The 22,934-nt window shown below is 36.4% G+C and overlaps 2 protein-coding genes across 5 annotated transcripts in view; one reads left to right on the top strand and one right to left on the bottom strand.

Annotated features, from left to right (window-relative positions):
- The first annotated feature begins 627 nt into the window (after positions 1-627).
- On the top strand, positions 628-15,999 carry LOC127877431 (protein arginine N-methyltransferase 9-like). Of its 3 annotated transcripts, none has more exons than XM_052423300.1 (11): positions 629-1,030; positions 7,378-7,539; positions 7,757-7,831; positions 8,175-8,342; positions 8,651-8,753; positions 9,064-9,140; positions 10,562-10,736; positions 11,173-11,359; positions 11,615-12,725; positions 14,872-15,028; positions 15,354-15,999. In XM_052423300.1, the coding sequence occupies exons 1-11, from the start codon at positions 744-746 to the stop codon at positions 15,729-15,731; spliced, it is 2,880 nt and encodes a 959-aa protein (XP_052279260.1). In that variant the 5' UTR covers positions 629-743; the 3' UTR covers positions 15,732-15,999. The 3 variants fall into 3 exon arrangements, 2 of the variants coding, with proteins under 2 accessions (XP_052279260.1, XP_052279261.1); XM_052423301.1 differs by lacking the exon at positions 629-1,030 and adding an exon at positions 1,113-1,414; XR_008048435.1 differs by lacking the exon at positions 15,354-15,999 and having other exon boundaries at positions 628-1,030; positions 11,615-12,824; positions 14,872-15,009.
- Positions 16,000-17,934: 1,935 nt separating this feature from the next.
- Positions 17,935-22,934, bottom strand: part of LOC127877519 (protein tumorous imaginal discs, mitochondrial-like) — a 55,947-nt gene continuing 50,947 nt past the window's right edge. Inside the window, exons 11-13 of one of the 2 annotated variants that reach the window (XM_052423455.1) lie at positions 21,054-21,151; positions 20,474-20,641; positions 19,358-19,507 (exon numbers count right to left, since the gene is read on the bottom strand). In XM_052423455.1, the coding sequence (XP_052279415.1) occupies positions 20,520-20,641; positions 21,054-21,151 (220 nt within the window). In that variant the 3' untranslated portion in view covers positions 19,358-19,507; positions 20,474-20,519. Of the gene's footprint in view, positions 19,508-20,473; positions 20,642-21,053; positions 21,152-22,934 lie in introns of both variants that reach the window. The other variant, XM_052423454.1, reaches the window with a different exon arrangement.

Here is a 22,934-nt window from a genome sequence, read left to right as displayed (position 1 = left end):
GTAAAAGCAACGCTGAATGAACTTATGGATCGCCTGTTTGTACAACACTACGTTCCCTCTTCATTCACGAGATTGGAGACCCTGCATCGTTCAAGACCTTCATCGCGGACTATCAAGAAATATCTCATGATATTCATACTACGCTTATCTAATGGTCTTTTTGCAGCATAAGTACTGTAGTGATAGTGGCGACTTCGAAATCGTGATTTTATATATAGAACTGTATTTTAGGTGCGAAGTCGGTCATATTATACCCCATTATATCGTGCGAAATGATGCTTGAATTTGCATTCATTATTCCGTAAATACCTGACATTCATCTGACAGACGTGTAACCGTCCTTCAAAACGTGCATAAGTAAGCCGCACTAGCTGCCTTTGTGTCCCTTTGTTCATGCAGCTGCTAGCAAGGTAGGAGATAACTCATTGAGTGTTGCAGAATATTCGTATCATTAATGCAGTATTTTTGTTTAACCATCTAAATAGAACGAAAATGTGGGCTGAATCTAAAGTTTGGAAATATTGATGGAGAATTCATAATTATCGGAAATTATAAACGGTGAAATACCAAGGATAAACATGTAACAAAAACTTAGTGCTTTTATCCCTTCAGCGGTCTACACGACCTTTTATTTTTTTCAGTTAATTAAACAACAACAACAACAACAAACACGACAATAAATGACAGTATTTAAACCCCGTGATGGTTAACATCTTTTCTGTACTCTGTCATGAATCATTACCATGTCTAACGTCGAGAAAATAGCACAGATTTCCATTTCGAATGCAAGAAATTGTTTGACAACACAAAATTATGGCCGCGCATTCGCTAATTTCTTGCTGTTTCTGAAACTGAAATCAGAGAGTGCTGCGGACGTTTATCAGGAGTTTGCTCTGGCCTCCAAGAAATGGTTTGAACAGTTGGAACAGGAAAACAGACTGGAGGATCTGTTCAAGGGATATGATCAGGCCTGTGAATTATATCCAAACCATGATGTTGTTCTGAACAATATTGGCGCACAGCTTTTTAGGTAATGAGTGCATATCGTACGATTCCCTTATATCGAGCGTCTCATTATTTTGATATTTTTGTTTACATTAAGAACTAAGCATTCGTGATGACATCACATGCAAGGCCTCATAATATTGTGTCTCATATTACTCGCTTGTAAATAAATACAGACACAACCAAAAAGAGGAAAAAAGTGAGGCAGAAAACTGCCCTAGTGTAAACACAACACTTTCATGTATAATAGTGTGTTCACTGTTGTTGAGTCGTGTGTTCTTTTAGAGTTGTGGTTATAGAGATCACGTGAAATTACTTGATAGAAAGTTCCCATATTATGCAGTCTTTACGGAAAAAAGTTTTGACCAGGTCACCATCGTTTTGCTGATCAAAATTGCGATGAAAACAGGTAAAGATTGTTATTCATCACAGCTCTTGTCAACTATTTCCTCATTTATAAATTGTTCATATAGTTTTCCTAAATAACACAAAATCATTTATTTATGTTGTATTTTCCATACTACATCGTCTATTTTTTCAAAAGAAATTAACCTCCCCTGCACTGTCAGTTTAAAGACTATTTACAGTATGCAATTGGAATAGCCCATCAGAATGCATGGCTCAACAATAAACCATACATGCCATACGTCCCAGATTGTCCGGGATTGTCCCGGAAATGAAGAACGTGTCCCGCAATCTCGGAAATCTGTCAAATGTCCCGGATTTTACGAAATCCATATATACATGTACCTTATCTTAGGCTTAACTGCACCTTGAATCTGTGTCCCCACTAATCCGCAGCGTCTCCATGGCAATACCTACCCATATAGCAGTCTTGGACGTAACCCACTCGACCGTCGACCGAGTCGATTGATTTTTGCGTCGGTCGAGTAAACATTCCAAGCTGGTAGCCCGATCGGTCGAGTGCTTTTTTCGTGTCCGAACTTAGTAACAAGTCCGAAATAGCTTCACATAGACGCTTATTAAAAACTTCATCGGTTATTTCTGTCAAGGCACTCATTGATTAGACGCTTATCAAACAGTGTTGTAAGTCGATCTCGCGAGACAATTTAACTTTTATTATCACTTGGTGGAGAACTCACGGCGATTAATTTATGTTAAGGTCTTTTCTGCTGTTTTTGTGGGTACAAAGCACAAACATCAACCGCAAAATGAAAATGAAAGTAGCAACACAACAGTCAACGAAATGAAAATTCCAACCGTGATGGAAAAATAATCGGTCTTGGCTTCGTTTTGATTTCTCCAAGTATAGTGAGGAATTTGATTCTCAGCCTGCATTGCTGACTGGTTGGTAAGTGCATTTCATTCATAATGGAAAAAAATGCAATTAAATAACATGCATTAACTTACAAGTATAGTTTTAACAGATAAAGTTTGATTGTTGAGGAACAAATCCTAACAGTAAATTGAAATGTGTACCATACTGCATTTTAGATGCTGGTACAATCGGCGACAAACCAGATGAGTCTTAGGCAATGGTACTTCTGCTACAAATGTAGTTTTAGATTAAGAAGACTCAGAAGTTGTTGCAGAAAAGTTGCCTTCTTGTTCTTCTTCTTATGCACAGGTATTATTGCTAATTTTCTTGTTTGACAGCGCATTAACTTTATTCAGATATTTGTGTGGAAAATTTGTATCATGTTATAACGTTATTTTTTCAGACTGCCTTTAAGAGCACACCTGACATGTTATACCTGGATGTCGGTGATTCAGACAATGTCCATGATGGAATGGAGATGTCTGGAGACCTTGTGTTAAATTTTTTGTCAACAATTAACTGTGAATAAAAACATAATCAAGTGTTTATTTGTTTAATCTTCATTGTTCTATGTGTTTTCAATACAAACATAGTTACAAATGTAACAGAATTATAACTTTAATTTGGGCTAGTTAAAATTGATTCGGGCTAGTGAAATTTCCAAGCTGGTAGCCCGACCGGGCTAGTGCCTAAAAACAATTAATGCCAAGACTGATATAGGTGACTACGCTATGTGTCAAAATTGATCAATTAACAGGGGTCCTCTTATCATATCGATTGTCTCACGTTCTCAGTCAAACCGAAAAGGCGGCATTGTTTAATGTGGTTGTTAATTGGCTTGAAAACAAGTATACTGATTTTATGGTAGTTTGTTGGCGCACTCTTTGAATGAGAGACTACACTTGTAAGCAGTACCTGCAGTAAGATCATGCAGATGATGAGTGACGTAATTTTCATACTTTTGTGATTTTATGGCACTTTGTTGAATTAATTACACACAACTGTACATGTTTCGTTCGATTCTCAAATGAGCATTATTCAATTTGTAATCCAAAACAAGCTTCCGAATTTTAATGCTTACGCGACATTAACAAATACTAGCGTCAAATAAACAGTGCTTTATCCTTTTTCTCAATAAAAAAGCGCGTGAAAATTGTGCAATCATTTAGAACGTCGCATGGAAAGTGTGGGTGTATTTTGTGTTGTATAAAAACATGAACATCACGTCAGGCAATTTACGCGTGTTCAGTGGGGAAAAAAATTCCCCGATTGGACGTTATTTCATCACATCTTTAAATAGTAACAAATGTGCTACGAAGCTTTTATGCGGCGGTGGATACGTGGAAAACAGAAACTTGTTAGATTGTAAATATAATTTTATTAAAAAGTTTAAGTACTGTTTCAGTTTGTATAAATAGGTGTAGTGATTTGAATTTTTGAATTTTTGTTGGCCTATGGCAATCAAGTACTGTCCCTTTTCGGATGTGATGTCTCTATACCAGGTTAACAACGCTCGTATTTATTTTATTGCCGATTTTAACATGGAGTTTACAGAAATTAAATGAATCTTTGATTGTGAATCGTTTATTGCTGCATTGTTTGCAATAATATAGAAATTATTTTACTTGTTTGCTGGGGAGGTTCATTTCTTGTGAGAAAATGTCAACATAGGATATACATGTAGCATGGAAAATGCTCATAAATAAAAGATTTTGTGTTGTAAGAATCACTTATGTTGCTTTTTAATCAGTAAAAGGATGGTGACTGTGTTAAAACTTTTTTATGTAACAAACTGCAGTTGTTCGAACATTGTATCAATTGATGTCACGTGATCTCTATACCCTCAACTCGAAAAGAACCCAAGACTCACCAAAAAACAACCTTACTAAATTCTTTATTCTTCTTGAATCATGGGTACTTTTCACAAAATATGTTGTATTAAAAATATTTTATTAATATATTTCCATGAATCCTTATCTATTTCTTTTCATAATTTTTATAAAGATTTTACATCTTAAAATATTTTTTAAATATATGACCTTGCATCATTATATACATAATTATTATGCCCCCCTTCGAAGAAGAGGGGGTATATTTCTTTGCTCATGTCGGTCTGTCGGTCGGTCTGTCGGTCGGTCTGTCCGTCCACCAGGTGGTTGTCAGACGATAACTCAAGAACCCTTGGGCCTAGGATCATGGAACTTCATAGGTACATTGATCATGACTCGCAGATGACCCCTATTGATTTTGAGGTCACGAGGTCAAAGGTCAAGGTCACGGTGACCAGAAATAGTAAAATGGTTTTTGAATGATAACTCAAGAACGCATACGCCTAGGATCATGAAACTTCATGGGTAGATTGATCATGACTTGCAGTTGACCCCTATTGATTTTGAGGTCACTAGGTCAAAGGTCAAGGTCACGGTGACCCGAAATAGTAAAATGGTTTCCAGATGATAACTCAAGAACGCATACGCCTAGGATCATGAAACTTCATGGGTAGATTGATCATGACTCGCAGATGACCCCTATTGATTTTGAGGTCACTAGGTCAAAGCTCAAGGTCACGGTGACCCGAAATAGTAAAATGGTTTTCGGATGATAACTCAAGAACGTTTACGCCTAGGATCAATAAACTTCATAGGTAGATTGATCATGACTTGCAGATGACCCCTATTGATTTTGAGGTCACAAGGTCAAAGGTCAAGGTCACGGTCACCCGAAACAGTAAAATGATTTTCGGATGATAACTCAAGAACGCTTTTGCCTAGGATCATGACAGTTCATAGGTACATTAATCGTGACCCGCAGATGACCCCTATTGATTTTCAGGTCACTAGGTCAAAGGTCAAGGTCACAGTGACAAAAATCGTATTCACACAATGGCTGCCACTACAACGGAAAGCCTGTATGGGGGGCATGCATGTTTTACAAACAGCCCTTGTTAACCTTTGGTCTTTATATTTGGTTCTTTTCTTTGAAATGTTGATCGTCTGTTAATAACATCAAAATAATCAATTGTGTTGATAGTGTCAAAACACCATCTTGAAAATTACAGTTCTTTGTGAGTGATGGATTTCAATTGGCTGTCCCAATATAAAGATTTGCATGCTATAAATAGCCTTAAATTTGACATTGCAGGGAAGTTTAATTTCTTGCGAAAAATGTCAACAGACGGTGTAGCACGGACAATTCTCATAAATAAACGATTTTGTGTTAGTTAGAAACACTATATGATCAATACATTAAGGAGGTAATATTGAGTTATGATGAAATACAATATTTACCTGTTTTTTGTTGCCCTTTTGATCAGCAAAACAATGGTGACAATGTCAAAACTTTTTTCTGTAACAAACTGCAACTGCATCATGTGTGAACATTCTATCAAGGGATTTAACTGGATATCTATGCCCACAACTCAAAAAGAACCCACAATACTTTTTAAAACTATTTAGTATGCTGATTAAAATAAAAATATCTTTGCTAAGGATTATAACTGTTCATATAGAAGTCACACCAACCGTCTGTGTATCTGTCTGGGCTGTCCAGATGTTAGTTTTTGGACATCCAGGCTTAAATTATATCCAAAAATTGCAGTCTTGCCTATATTTCACAACTATGGAAGTGGCTTTTTCATCCAATAATCTGCATGCACTTTGTTATCTAATACACAAGACATACATGACTCAACATAAATTTGGTCATTTGTAATACAATGCCAAAATTCAGTTATCTACGCCCACCAGCAACTAAATACTTGTTTATTACCTAAATCAACAAAAGTTTACCAGACACTTCTTTTAAGGGACCCGTTCAGATTTGTTATGCCCCCGGATTGATAGATGGGGGGTATATTGTTTTTGGTATGTCTGTCTTTCTTTCTGTCTGTCATTCTGTCATTATGTCCCAAAACTTTACTGTACAGTAAAGTTTTGCAATAACTTTTAAAAAAAAACATAGCAGCTTGATATTTGGCATGCATGTGTATCTCATGGAGCTGCACATTTTGAGTGGTGAAAGGTCAAGGTCAAGGTCATCCTTCAAGGTCAAAGGTAAAATAAATCTGTCCCAAAACTTTACTGTACAGTAAAGTTCTGCAATAACTTTTTAAATATTGAACATAGCAACTTGATATTTGGCATGCATGTGTATCTCATGGAGCTGCACATTTTGAGTGGTGAAAGGTCAAGGTCAAATTCATCCTTCAAGGTCAAAGGTAAAAAAAAAGTGGCGCATTAGGGGGCATTGTGTTTCTGACAAACACATCTCTTGTTTTCTTTTAAAACTGATAAAAAAAATAATTTAAGTTTTTACAATTTTTTATTAAGCTTTAAACCAAAGAATTCAATATAAAACATTTCTTATTTCTGTATTTTAACATTTATTTGAAAACATGTAACCAATATTTTTCATGTTGACTGTACATTACTGAAATAAAAGCGGGATATCAAGTCTTTATGCCTGGGGCTTCCAAAATGTAAGGCTTGGAAGGTGGGGTACTCCAACTTTCAAAAGATAGAACAAGTGCTGTTTCTTGGTCAACTCCTTGACATGTGTTTTGAAGCAACACAGCACACCCCTACAATTATTTTGTACTTGTTCAAGAAAATTTTTACTGACCAATTATATGTATGTATATGTCTCCTTCATCAATTTGTCGTTTACAAAATATAATCACTGAGTTATAAGATTGAATGATTATTTCTTTCATTTAATACAACATATAAAATGTATATTAAGCAAGTAAGATTTGATTTAACTAACTTGCATCAAAACTCCTGAACCTCGTAAGCATTTTGCTTTAGGGGCTAAACAAATGATTTCCACATGAGCATAAAGCATTTTGATTTAAATGTCAACTTGTGCAATTGAGGTTAACAAAATGCTGTATCTTTACCAATATTGAAATAGAAGAAGAAATAATTGTCTGTTGTATGTAATTAACAAGCACATTGTGCGAGATTATTATTTTTACATGCTTTGAAGAAAAAACACTAGGATTTTGCTATTTTTGTTATTAATTATTATTGTAATTATCTTAATTATCCTTTAAATAATTGTTTACAATTATTATGGCCTACTTTGTCGGGTAGGTTGGGCTACATACAGGAAGCAGCTGCGTACATCAGGAAATCACTGATGATTAGCCCACACTACCTGGCTGCAAGGGACAACCTGGAGAACATCTGTAGCCATCTCGTGGAAAGATGGCACTTCGCCATGCTCAATGACAAGAAAAGAAACATGTCTTACAGGTTAAAAATTGCTTATATCAGTTTTCTTTGAATAGTTTAAATAGATTAATGTATAACTTTTAGATTTGCTTATAGTATTTTAAGCTATTTAATAAACGTGAGCACCTGAAACGTGTTCAGTCTTAAGGTTATCTAATGAAATAGACATAAGGTTTATCTTGGTATCCATCTATTGGGACATATACTTGTTTTAGCACAGAGTTTATTAATGTTGCAGGTTTGCAATTCAGAAAGCAGTGAAGTCAGGCTACAATACAGTGTTAGACATTGGAACAGGCACTGGTATATTGAGGTAATAATATTAAAATTTAATGACCTATTATAGAAACTAAATTGTATAGAGATATGTACGTCACTGCAACCAAATAGTTTTTATCTCCGTTCTTAGTAAAGTGAATAAAGAACTCAGCAGAAATGATTTCTTGGGAACAAAAATACTGACCAAAACACTTAACACTCATTCCATATAACTGATGCAATTTTAGCATGCATTTTTAGCATGCATCATATTATTTTTGATTGTCTGAGTCTTTGCATATATGGTAATGTCACAAGACTATGCCATGGACTTCATTATTCTCTTGTTGAAGCAGGATGCTAAATCATATAGTATAGCTTATAATATATACTTGTAGTTTGATGTGTCACTCTGCTGGTGCCCAGCAAATAACTGCATGTGACGGTTCCCGTGCTATGTACGATGTAGCCTTTGATGTGCTGGGAGCAAATGGGGCACAGGAGGAGATAACTCTTTTGCATAAACACTCTACGGCTCTCACTGTACCTGATGATCTCCCCTCAAGGTTGGACATTTTGAACTGGATAAGAATATTTTAACTATGACCATTTAATGTTTTCAATAAAATAAGGACTCGTAAAAAACTCAACAACAAACAAATAGTAAGAACAATTAATCAACAACACAGAACAACAACCAAAATAATCTATAACAGATGTTGTTTGATTTTTTTTCATTTGCCTCTAAGGGAGCCATGAATCTACTTATAAAGTGTTACACTTCTTTTGAAGTACAATATCAAAATTGTTGGATCACTTAAAACCTATATGTGTGTGTCATTACGTGTTATTTAATTTACTTTATGATTTGCAGAGTTAAATTGGTTGTCACAGAGACTTTTGATGCTGGATTGTTTGGGGAACACATTGTCTCTACTATGATACATGCGTGGAAAAATCTCATTTCTACCAGTCCTGTAAGTTGTGGCAATTCTATGATATTAACCTTGCCTTAAATAAGTTTTAGAATGATAATCCCTACAATATCTCAATATAAAAATATTAATATTATATATATATATATATATTTCAATGTTTATTTGTATAATCAAGCAAAACTTTTCATAGTTTTATGTCTTGTAAGCTTTCTGATGTGTTATAAAATTTACAGTTTATGCTTATTCCATAGTTATGTATATGTATATTGAAAACAGTGATACTATTTAATATAAGGGTATGTTTATTAAAAATTAATCTGTCAGTATATATTGGTACTGCATTTTACAGACTGGAACAGTTATTCCATGCGGAGCCACAGTTTACGTGTGCGGAATTGAATGCGAAGCCATTCGAAGTAAAAGCAGGTACTAAAATACTGTCACATAGCTATGAGACAGAGTGAATAATAAGTTGTTATTTTCTGTATTTAAAAATCATGAACAATTATAAATTGACAGTCATTGAAACTATATAGTCTGCAAGGCGAGTCTGAAGTTTTCTATCATTATTTGATAGCCAGATGCTGTCACACCAATCACAATGAAAAAGTCACTATATCAGCAAGCCTAGTACTAGTATTTTGACATCTGGGTATGAATGTTCTCTCTGGACAATATTGTTATGCCCCCGAAAGAGGGCATATAGTGATCGCACAGTCCGTCCGTCTGTTCGTCTGTCTGTCCATCTGTCTGTCCGTCACACTTTTGCGTTTAGGTTTAAAAAAATGCTCATAACTTCTATGTCGCTTCAGATGTTACATTCATATTTGGTATGCATGTGTATATGGACATGGCCTTTTTCATACGCACACAAATTTTGACCCCTTTGAAATTGACCTTGAACTTCGGGTCCGCGTTTAGGTTTCAAAATCTGTGTTTAGGTTTAGAAAAAGCGTTTTTCGTGGGCATGTCTTCCGATGGAGACAGCTCTTGTTTACTAATTGAGTGATGTGCAGTAACACACTGAAGTCTAATGTCTTTTTCTTATAAAATACATTCTTACCATACATGTACAATATCAAAACTTGGATTCTTTTCATATATGCTACAGTAACCTTTAATCAGAGCCGTTTATGGTTTGTCTCAATAGACAATAGAAAAGCCAACATTTGATAAAGGCTATTTAAGAGGGGAATAAAGTGCAAATGATTTAAATAAAACACCAGATTTATTTGAGCCTCTCATTTGGAACACAGAGTTTAATGCACGTGTTAACCCTTTCCCACTCAGAAGCAAAGTGAAAATGGCTATGTGCAAACAGCTTAAAACCAGAACAGCCTGCGAGTATCTCAGTCTGTTCAGGTTTCATGCTGTTTGCTGCTCATCAGTATCTTAGGGTTGGAAATGAAGCCTTTAAAAATTAAATACAGTAAGAAAGGTCTTTAATTAAATTTAACTTTCTAAGGGACTACAAATGCGTAAAAATATGTATCTAAGTGGTCACAGGTTAAACTGTCAACCTAGATAAGCCAGTACAGTACACATACGCTAATCTGGGACCACACTTTCCGCTTGTATGGAATTTTCTGTTCAAGGAATTTTCTTCTTGACAAAAAATCTAGTCTAGGCAGAAAGTGGTGTCCCTGATAAGCCTGTGCAGACTGCATATGCTTATCAGGGAAAACACTACTCACAGGTAGGCAGAAAGTGGTGTCCCTGATTAGCCTGCGCAGACTGCATATGCTTATCAGGGAAAACACTACTCACAGGCATTAAGCCCTGTTTTCCCAGATCCAGGCTCAAATAGAAACAATTAAAAGGAGACACCATATTTCTTTCTGTTCCAGACTGCTGTTTCCAGTGCTGCAGCACCTAGACCTGTCCGGTGTGAGCATGTTGAGCTGTGTGGGGCGAGTGGCGGAGGAGCCCTACACGACAGAGAACCTTGCCAGGATCCCAGGAGGGTACAGGATACTCACCAACATTGCCGAGCTGCTCCGGGTCAGCTTCTGCAACCTCTGTGTATGTGTAGTTCAAAGTGAACATGGCTATGTGCAACCAGCATAAAACCAGAAACAGCTTGCAAGCAACTTACAGTCCGTTCCGGTTTCATGCTATTTGCTTCTCATCAGTATCTAAGGGTTGAAAATGAAGCTTTGAAAACTTGATTTGCTAAGGGACTACAAACAAGTCACAGTGCGTTTATTAGTGGTAAAGGGTTAACAGTTTTCAATCACTAAATCACTTCAATGTTAATTGTTGGCCTGATTAGCTTTTTCACAGCCAACAGAAGTTATTTGTCCCTTAAAAAAAAAAGTGCGTAAAAAGTTCCTCGTGACTTGCCGGTGAAATGAAAAAACTGGTTTTCACTGGGCTTTTTGTTATACTAAAATCTATCATTCTAGTTGACCCAGGATTTCAACATTAAGTTTTCAGTAAAAAACTATTCATTTTTCAGGAGCTAGAATCATTCAACAAAGGAAGAGACTGGGTTCAAGAGTTGTTTGTCCGCAAACCAGGTCGGGTTGATGCACTGGCAGTCTGGTTTGACCTTCATCTTGATGACACCATCACTATAGCAACAGCTGCTGACTCTCAGAGTTGCTGGGAGCAGGCAATATTCCCAGTATCAGCACGAAATGGAGGTGTGTTGATACTTTCACCTTTTATTAAAGAATAGAGTTTGATGTCAACACTGTTAATTTAAAATCTTTCTTTTATAAAATTAATTATTTTGGTGGACGTTTGGTTGCAACTTTCAGTTGTTCAAATATTAATAAAAGTATTGTTGCAAGTTTTATTTTTGCCATATTTTAATTATTTTTTATCACTCCATTAGTGTTAGTGTTTAGTTATATATTTATTTTAAATATTAAAATTGAGGTTCTTTCTTTTTTAAGACACAAACAAATTCCATGTCAAGAGAAAAGATAGGTTGCAGACAACATTCCACTTTGAGCTTGACTGCTTTCTCCTAACAAAATGTGATATTCTTTGTGCTGAGCGACCGAACGTGATAAGTCAGCCTATAATAAATATTCCCTGTGCTACATCTCCGGAAAAGGAATCCAGAGAGCTGCATGGAGAAAATGACCATAATGAGCATGCAAGGTCACAGAAAGGGCATAGTGACCATGATTTTGATTGCCAAAGCAGTGGAGCAGTGAGTTCACATAGATACAGCCCTGCAAGTGTTGGTTCATCTGTCAAGGAGTGCAGCCAACAAACTTTGCCCTTCAGAAAGAGAAAGGTTTCTGAAGAGGAGATGCGTGAATTTTGTACAACTTCTGGTATGAATTGTGACATTTCCACCTCAAAAACCGATCATTGTCATCAAGCGGAAGAACTGACATCTTTTTCTGTAGGTGCAGGTCATACTACAGTGAATGTATGTGCAGATGAATTATCAGAAGGTACTGTGAATGATTCTTCTGTAACTTACAACACAGCTGATGAAACAAGCATGTGTGATATTGGTGAGCAACAGGTGTCCACTGACATATCATCTGATATGGAGGGTGCAGACATGCTGTTTGACATGTCCAAGTGCTCTATTGACCCAGCCACAGCGGCAGCTGAGCAGCTTGTGAAGGACCGGGCGTCAAACAGGAAAATGACGTGTGTGACAGACAGCGTTGAGATTCAGTACATCAATGATATACACCTCAACAGTCAGTATTGCCGTGCCTTGCAACGCGCCCTTTCACAAATACAGTCATCACCGTCATCTAACAATCCATCAATTTTATATATAACACCCAGGCTGTCATTTCTCGGAATTCAGGCAGCGAAAATGGGTTTTAAGTCTGTTACCATGGCTACATCAGAGGAACATTTTGACGCTCTTCACCAGGTTGCAGCCTTGAATGGTTGCCAATCAGGGGTGATTACTCTATTGGAAATGTCAGACCTGAGTGACCTTGACTTGAAAGCGGACATCGTGTTTAGTGAGGTTGTGGATCCATGTGGGGCCCTGAGACAACAGGCTCTGGAAGACCACGTGTATCATATGTAAGTGAAGTCTGAGAACCATGTGTATCATATGTAAGTGAAGTCTGAGAACCAAGTGTATCATATGTTAGTGAAGTCTGAGAACCACGTGTATCATATGTAAGTGAAGTCTGCAAACCTTGTGTATCATATGTAAGTGAAGTCTGAGAACCACGTGTATCATATGCAAGTGAAGACTGAGAACCATGTGCATCATATGTAAGTGAAGTCTGAGAACCATGTGTATCATATGTAAGTAAAGTCTGAGAACCACGTGCATCATATGTAAGTGAAGTCTGAGAACCATGTGTATCATATGTAAGTAAAGTCTGAGAACCATGTGTATCATATGTAAGTGAAGTCTGAGACCCACGTGTATCATATGTAAGTGAAGTCTGAGAACTACGTGTATCATATGTAAGTAAAGTCTGAGAACCACGTGTATCATATGTAAGTGAAGTCTGAGAACCACGTGTATCATATGTAAGTGAAGTCTGAGAACCACGTGTATCATATGTTAGTGAAGTCTTATAACCACGTGTATCATATGTAAGTGAAGTCTGAGAACCACGTGTATCATATGTAAGTGAAGTCTGAGAACCACGTGTATCATATGTAAGTGAAGTCTGCAAACCTTGTGTATCATATGTACGTGAAGTCTGAGAACCATGTGTATCATATGTTAGTGAAGTCTGAGAACCACGTGTATCATATGTAAGTGAAGTCTGAGAACCATGTGTATCATATGTAAGTGAAGTCTGAGAACCATGTGTATCATATGTTAGTGAAGTCTGAGAACCATGTGTATCATATGTAAGTGAAGTCTGAGAACCATGTGTATCATGTAAGTGAAGTCTGAGAACCACGTGTATCATATGTTTGTGAAGTCTGAGAACCATGTGTATCATATGTAAGTAAAGTCTGAGAACCACGTGTATCATATGTAAGTGAAGTCTGAGAACCACGTGTATCATATGTTAGTGGAGTCTGAGAACCATGTGTATCATGTAAGTGAAGTCTGAGAACCACGTTTATCATATGTAAGTGAAGTCTGAGAACCACGTGTATCATATGTAAGTGAAGTCTGAGAACCACGTGTATCATATGTTAGTGAAGTCTGAGAACCACGTGTATCATATGTAAGTGAAGTCTGAGAACCACGTGTATCATATGTTAGTGAAGTCTGAGAACCACGTGTATCATATGTTAGTGAAGTCTGAGAACCACGTGTATCATATGTTAGTGAAGTCTGAGAACCACGTGTATCATATGTTAGTGAAGTCTGAGAACCACGTGTATCATATGTTAGTGAAGTCTGAGAACCACGTGTATCATATGTTAGTGAAGTCTGAGAACCAAGTGTATCATATGTAAGTGAAGTCTGAGAACCACGTGTATCATATGTAAGTGAAGTCTGAGATCCACGTGTATCATATGTAAGTGAAGTCTGAGAACCACGTGTATCATATGTAAGTGAAGTCTGAGAAGAAGTGCACTTAATGCATGTGTGTTAAGTGTCGTCCCACTTTATCCTGTGCAGTCTGCACATGCTATTCAGGGACAACACTTTCCACTTTTTTGTAATTTTTGGTTCATAGAAAATCTCTTCTAAATGACAAGCCAGTCTAGGCAGAAAGTGTCATCCATGATTAGCCTGTACTGACTGCACAGGCTAATCTGAGAAGACACTTAAAGCACAAGTGTAAGTGTAGTCCAGAGAGCATTGTAGTCCAAAATGTCAGAGAGAAGTGACATTCTTTCTACCATATTTAGGGATAAGTTGATCGATAAGTGGCAGTGATATGTAAACATGCTACATTAGCTAATCATGTATTTAGTTTTCTGTATGGCAGAAAATAATGGCTGTGATGAGTCAGTTAAGAGTATAAAAATCCAAACATTGTCTTACACACATAATCATCGGCCTTGTTCAGAAGAATTTTTATGGTTATAGATGTGCAAGAATTTGATACATTATTATATTGATCAGAATGTAATAACCCTGTTTTGAATTGAAACTGAGTATTATTAATCTATGTGACACCGGGATTGACATCTTTCTTGTTAAAAAACATTTAATTGCTTTGATGGATGTTCTAATTTAAAACAACGAATAAGAATATACTATTTCACCACCAATAAAATATTGCATAGTTTAAACTTTCAGCATCACCAACTTAGCCCCTAATGGCCATGTGTTCCCGGGTCATTTGAGAGTCCAGGGTCTGTTCATAGAATCTCAGGAGCTAGAGTGTCTGACTCACGTCACTGGCAATGAGGCCACACTGGACTACCAGATTGCCGAGTTTATCAATGTGTTCCAGGTAAGAGATGTATGGGACATAGGAGCATTGCTCTGTGAAACCGGGATTTAATGCATGTGCGTACAGTGATGTCCAAGGTAAGCCTGTGCAGTCTTGACACTAGGGGCACTCATGTCCTATGGGAGCATGTCGTGGTTTTTGCAGGTGAACTTTTCAAAAACTGCCTCTTGCTTGTGCAAATGTTATGTACAGTAAATACCATACACCACTATCTTATATACTGTGACGCAAATTACAAATTATAATAATGACCCAAATTATTACAAACTAACCTTATGAAGTAAGCGGAGTCAATTGATTATCCATGATCTTAATTTTTTTCCAGATGCAAAATCATTTGAACATTGACCTTACAACTCTTAACTACTCCAAACTGACTGAAGTCATTGAATTAGCAAGCTTGGACTTTGCCAATATCTCCATTGAAACTGGTCCAGAAATCCTTGACCTCAATGTAGAAAGGTCAACAGAGGTCATTGCAAATGGGAAGATTTCAGCGCTGGTGTATTGGTTTGAAATGATCTTGGATAAGGACACTGTAGTGAATACGCTGGATTCCCGTCACCATTGGAAACAGGCCGCCATAATGATCAAGGACACTTTCCATGTTGGTCAAGGTCAGACGCTTGTCACCAAGGTGATGATGCAGAATAGTTGCCTGGATGTAAAAGTATTGACACCAGAGTGTGTCAATGGCCATTGAAATTGTAAAAATAAACTGTCAAGGCATTGACCATTTGAACTTTTTTAAACATTTAAATCAATTCAGAGTTACATATTGTTAAAGCTATTAAGAACATTTTGTATGCTTTTTTATACAAGACTCTGATAACTTAATTATTGTACAAAACTAACAGTATACATTTTGTATTGTTATTAGGTTTTTAAACCTATCTTCAAATGTGTAATTGTTTTGTGTAAAAATATTAATATAAACTATTAATTTCTGAATAAAATAATAAGGAAACAATTGTGAAAACTCAAGCTTTCATTGACAGTGCTACCCACACATTCTGCTTAGACACATACATACCATGATGAGAATATAATTCGTATTTGATCTCCATGCATTACCTTCAAGGTTTTTGTGTTCAAGGCACCATCTTGTAAAGTTTAAAATGTGTTTGTGTTGTTTTCTAAACCGTCACTTGGTGGGTAAGTTGCAGTCAGGCCAAAGCTTGGGTACAGACCAACATGGCAGTGATTCCTTTATAGCCACCTCTACAGACATGTAGGGTGTATGTAAAAGTGATGTATGTCTGTCGTAGTCAATGCATCAATTTCCTGCTTGCTTGATTTGTATGAGCAGCGCTCTTTGAAAGGGGGTTTAATGCATGTGCTTAAAGTGTTGTCCTGGATTAGACTGGCCGGTCCGCACAGGCTAATCAGGGTCACCATTTTCAGTCAAAACTTGATTTTTGCTGAGAAGAGACTTTCTTTAAACGAAAAATATCATATAAGCAGAAAGTGTTGTACCTGATTAGCCTGTGTGGACTGCTCAGGCTAATCTGGGACGACACTTTACGCACATGCATTAAACCCCTTCTTCACAGAGCACGACCCATATTCATGTGAAAATTCGCAGATTACACAATCTATGGATAAAGATGATGTAATGGGCTTATCCTACATTGCGCTAGACTTTGAAAAAAGAACTAATGCCTCGGTACAAGAAACACTTACAAACGGTATCAAACAATGGTAGGTGATTCAAATAGGGGTTGATGAGACATGAGTTTTTATAAATGATTTCATGAGTGGGAAAATATCAATTGTGTGGGGACACACATCTAAGAAGTTTTAACCTTTTATTGTGAAACCTGTCTGCTTATTTAAACTTGGACTTAACTGTTTAATATGTGAAAAAACCTTGACATTTACTCGAGTTGTTTTTTTTTATGTGTGGGGGGGGGCATGAAGTCATAGTTTGCTATTAGGAAGTCATTTCTTTGTCATAGTTATTAGGGGCCCCTCATCTTGAGATAGCAGGAGGGATAGAAATTCAAAATTGATTAAGCTTTCTTCGGAAGTTCAACAACATTGTGCCTCATTTTTGTTGTTGTGGTAATTTCCCTAAATCATATTGGAGGATATAACTAACTAATGCAAGTTTAGTGTTATATGTTTAGATAAACAGATAAACAAAATGTCAGCGTTATATGTTCAGATAAACAAAATGACAGCATGGCAACTAAAAATAATAGTTAATTAGACACTTTTGTTCTAGAAACCTACAGACTGTAAAACTGAATCTTTTATTTGGCATTCATGATTAGCATTCCCATAAACCCACTTAGAGAATCACGTGGGGAACAATACAATTTGTAAGCGACATTGGTCACATTTGTTTGTACCCCAAGGTTATTTCAAAGCTATTTCATTCGGGATGTCTATTGACAGTCCTCCAGAAGATTGAGATAATCTGTCAGTATTATATGAAAACAACTCCTTGGAAAGAGAACTTGCAGGTCATATTTTCTATATTCTATATATATATATATATATATATATATAACAAACTCAGATATGCAAACTAAATATGTGTAGTTATGATTTGTCTTGAAAGCAAAATTGCTATTAAAATCAAAGATTAAATATAGGCCATAATACATTTGTTCACTGAAAAATGTTGACATGACTTGACATAGACTGGCAAAAGAAAGCGCAATTTGTATAAACATATTAATTCAAATAAATTTGAGCAGCGCTCGGTGATTACCTTGCTGACTGCACAGGCTAATCTGAGACGACACTTGATGCACATGCATTAGGCCTTGTTTTCCCAAAGCAAGACTCGTATACAAGATATATCCTTAAACAGAGATAGTGCTTGCATTTGAGTGGAAGATTGCACAATTGTGAATCTCACATGTCAACCATTTAAATCCAATAGAAAACATAATGTCTGATGATTTAAATGTTTTATTAGTTTCTATCGCAGTATAATGACATACGATTGCAAAACTAAGATGCATGCTTCCAATAAAAATCACATAACAAGACTACCAACTATTTAAAATAATCATTTAACTGACCCAAATATCACAAATATACATAAACATTTGAGTAATAATTAATACATAAATTAATTATAGATTAATATGTATGTATTTTGATATAATCTGTATTTCTTCTAAATATTGAAGACAGCATACTTTCTTTGTATTGCTTGTTAGCAATGGTTTTCAAAAACTTCTCAATTAAATAAGTATTAGATACTGAGAAGTTTATGACATTTATCAAAATGACAGAATCTTTCTTATGGAACACTATCCAAAATCAGTTAACATGAGCTGTTTTTATTTCTAAATGAACCTAGACATTGAAAATCATACAAAAAATTGCATTTTTAAGTCCTCTTGGTTTTGTTGTATAATACACAATAAAACAGAATTAGACACACTAGCTTATTAAAACAGTGTTTCTGTACAATGACAAAGAAATTTGAATGATCAGGATATCTTTTGTTACATGTAATATCAATGCATTAGTGAGCTTAACATAAGACAAACATGCCATAACTAGGAATATTTAACATTTAGCAAAGGTAAAGTGGCTTTAAAACACAGTTGTAGGTCTCCATTATTTGTAAGCATAATTGAAAATATGAAAGTCACATTCTGGAAAAACAGACTTGATGCCTATACCTATAGAGTATTGTCCCAGATTAGCATATGCAGTTTGCACAGGATAATCTAAGGTGACACCTCACAATCTTCGTTAAAAGAAACCTCTTTGGAATGAAAATCTGGTCTAGATCAACATTTGTGTCACAGTTTAGCCTGTGCAGACAGCTCATACATTAAGCCTAGTTTTCTCAGAGACTCGCATCAATCTACAGGCCCAATACAAATCGAATAAGCTTGGCAAAAAACCTTCTCAATCGTAAACAATCATTAAAAACCTACGACAAGCACAATTTTAAGGTCAAAGCATTTATTTACAAATCTGCAAGATGACTTTTAAGTGCTATGATCTCTGATGAACTGTATAAAGTCTGAATGGATGTGCAAGGTAAATTCAGAGATGTGATTTTTACATTGAAACTTCCATGGCTTATACACAAAACAATTGTTATTTAACCACAAAACAAATATTTATGGTATATTACTATATTTTATGATTGTCAGCAAGCCAATTTGCGCACTTTTTTCATGTTGTTATCTTTTTCCTCAATAACTTTTTGATGTTTTGATTTACATTGCTTGGAGCCTTTCTTTGGGGTTGAATTTGTAATGGTTGCATTGTTTTCTTTTTCACTTAAATTTTCATTTGCAGAGTTATTGTCTATTTTTGCCTTATGTTCCTTTCCCTTTGGATGAGTGCCTTGTTTTTTAGAAATTACTGCGTCAGTGTTATCATTCATCTCAGTTTGAAGGTCATCCCCGCTCGATGTCGGTTCAGCTACTGGGTGGTTGGGTAAGAGGGCTGCTCGTATCTGGGCCACCAGACCACCTTCATCATCAATCACACGCTTACCTGTACAAATAAAGAATGAAGTAAAATATAGCTAGAACTGTCTCTGTCACACGTGAGATACCCCAAGTCAGTATTATAAATAATAACCACGAGGATGTATGTTTAGCAAAATAAATGCCCTCATTATAGATCAACAATTCTGGTGTGATTTTTTTATGTTTTGCTAGGATTATTCAACACATTTCAAGACCTCAAGGACTGTAAAGAATATAGCTTTCAAGACTTAAATTTTTTTTTTAAACCATAAATGTACGTTGGACTGGGTGAATTTTAGACTGTAGTTTGCTTTAAGTGGTGAGGTGGGTTCTCTTAGATTTGACATGTGGACCAAATTTCTGTACACATGGCGCTCAGATTTGAACTTTGCCTTAATTGTGTCAAAATAAACATTCTGGTCAAGTTTTATAAAGATTTAGTCATTAATCCAGCCAATAGAGCGGAACAAGAGTTTTCTCAAAGACTTGACCTGGTGGCCTTATTGTGCAGGTTAAAGAGATGAAAATTCCTTTGAGCTAAAAAATAATGTCTAAATATGAGGACCAAGACACTAAAGTACATGAACATTTCATAGCACCAACACACACCAGATAACATCCTTTGTCATATACATCTGGAACAAATTACAATTTGTCCTGAGATTACCCCTCCCAAGACCCATCCCTCCAAGACTCGCCACTCCCAAGATTCGCCCCTCCCAAGACGCACCCCGTCAAGACCCATTTGGGAGCTCAATAACTTTAGGCGTTGCCTAAAAAGACTTCGAAAAAACAGAACGCCGGACTGACAGACATACACACAGTGCGACTGCTATTTGCCATCTTACCAGGGGCATAAAAACAACAAGTAACAATAGTTTTGGGATTAAATGTGCATTTCCCTGTTCTGAAATTTTATGGCATAAAATAAGAAATTCTTTAAGCAGTTTTTAATTATATTTTAGATAATTTTGAATGTCATAAATCTTACAAAATTAATGACTGTAGAATGAGAAAATCCTAGAATGTGGCTATTGTCAGCCAAACAATTTTCTCTTTATCTTTCCTAAAATGGACTCGTTTTCGGATTCTTCACTTTTAGTTTCCCCAGTGAATGATTTCTCTTGTATAGGATCTTCCTGCTTGCTTTTGCCAGCCCCTGAAATAGACAGGGATGTTAGATGTAGACCATTAGCCCCCATCTATTCAGGGATGTTAGATGTAGACCATTAGCCCCCATCTATTCAGGGATGTTAGATGTAGACCATTAGCCCCCATCTATTCAGGGATGTAAACGCAGCTTTCAGACCATAATGTATATACAAGGCAAGCAGGAAGATTTCTATACGTGACACACAACTAAATTGGCGAAGTGTATCAAAAGAAATCCCATTAATAAAAAAGGAATTGTATATTTTATTTAACAATTGACTGAAACATTAACATGACAGAGGGAATTTCCAATAGTATGCCTGGATTTTATTACCAGCTTAAAACAAGATTTTTCTTTTGTTACATATTTTTTTATTCGATCTTGGTATGAATTCTGACAATAGAAAGTGATATCATACCAGCCTGTGTGTCCACCATGCCATTTATTGTGCCTTCTACATTTCGTTCCGTCTCTGCAAATGCAACTAGTAATGCTTTCTGTTCAGCAGACAGATGTCTGAAATATAATTGCATGAATATGAGCCTCGCTCTGTGAAAAAGGGGTTTAATGCGTTTGCGTTAAGTGTCGTCCCAGATTAGCCTGTGCAGTCCACACAGGGACGACACTTTCCGCCTAAACTAGTTTTGCTAAGAAGAGACTTTCTTTAAACAGAAAATATCATAAAAGCGGAAATTGTTGTACCTGATTAGCATGTGCGGACTGCACAGGCTAATCCGGGATGACACTTTACGCACATGCATTTGATCTTTTTACAGAGCACGGCCTATATTATAAATACATTACATGAGCCCTGCTCTGGGAAATCTTGCCTAAATGCATGTGCAGGATAAATGCATGCGAGTTAAGTGTTGTTCCAAATTTGCCCGTGCAGTCCGAGCCGGCTAAACAGGGACTACACTTTGCGCTTTAATGGAATTTTTTGTTTAAAGGAAGTCACTTCTTACAAGATACAAGTTAGGCGGAATACACATGCATTAAACCCATACAGCTTGTATTTAGTCTAAATATTGTGAAGATAACATTCCAACTAGGTTTCTTAATGATTTAGTCACATGTGGCCTTAAAAGTGGTAACAAGATTTTTTCAGATTTTGCCTGTTGAACTTGTTTTTTTTTCACTTAAGTTCCAGATTTGAACTAACTAATGTGAATCAAAACATTTGAACAAATTTTCATCAAGATTTAGTCATAAATATGGTCCCTATTGTGGCAATTAGGTTTTTAGCTCACCCTAATCACAATGTGCTCATGGTGAGCTTTTGTGATCGCCTTTTGTCTGTCATGCGTTGTCAACATTAGCCTTTCTATAGAGGCAACATTTATTGTTAGATCTTCATGAGACTTGGTAAGAGGCTTTATCAACAAGAGCACTGCATAACGGGTGCCACGCTCGGCTGCGAAAGCTTGTCAGATTTTTTTTTTTTAAAGAGGTCACGGTGACCTTGACCTTTGACCTAGTGACCCAAAATGGGTGTGGCATGTAGAATTCCTCAAGGTGCATGTACATATGAAGTTTCTAAGTTGTAGGTGGAAGCACTTTGATTTTAGAGCTAATGTAGAGGTTTATGTTAAAGTTTTATATTTGAGGTCACAATGACCTTGACCTTTGACCTAGTGACCCAAAAATGGGTGTGGCGTTTAGAATTCATCAAGGTGCATCTACATATGAAGTTTCAAAGTTGTAGGTGGAAGCACTTTGATTTTAGAGCCCATGTTAAAGTTTTATATTAGAGGTCACAGTGACCTTGACCTTTGACCTAGTGACCAAAAATGGGTGTGGCGTGTAGAACTCATCAAGGTGCATCTACATATGAAGTTTCAAAGTTTTAGGTGGAAGCATTTTGATTTAAGAGCCAATGTTAAGGTTTAAACACGACGCCTATGGTGGACGGCGGACGAGCTGGCTATGACAATACCTCGGGTTTTCTCTGAGCTGAGCTAAAAATTATATCTAGGACAAATTCGACAATGGTTGTGCTTGGTTGGAAACAAGGCCACCTGGGGCCAGGGCATTTTTCCTTATATGGCTATATTTGGCAATAGTAAAACCTTTTTAACACTCTAAAGCCCACATTTATTGTCCAATCATCATGAAACTTGGTAAGAACATTTGTCCCTATCATATCTTAGATGAGTTCCAGTTTGTAGAAAAACATGCCCCCCAGGGGGAAGGGAATTTGCCATATATGGCTTTAGTACAACCTTGTTAACACTCTAGAGGCAATATTTATTGTCCGATCTTCATGAAACTTGCTGGTCAGAAGATTTGTCCCAATTAT

Source organism: Dreissena polymorpha, chromosome 4 (genome assembly GCF_020536995.1).
Source record: "Dreissena polymorpha isolate Duluth1 chromosome 4, UMN_Dpol_1.0, whole genome shotgun sequence".
In the NCBI taxonomy this organism is placed as follows: domain Eukaryota; kingdom Metazoa; phylum Mollusca; class Bivalvia; order Myida; family Dreissenidae; genus Dreissena; species Dreissena polymorpha.
Note: the sequence above shows the minus strand (reverse complement) of the source record. Positions and strands in the feature narration are given on the sequence as shown.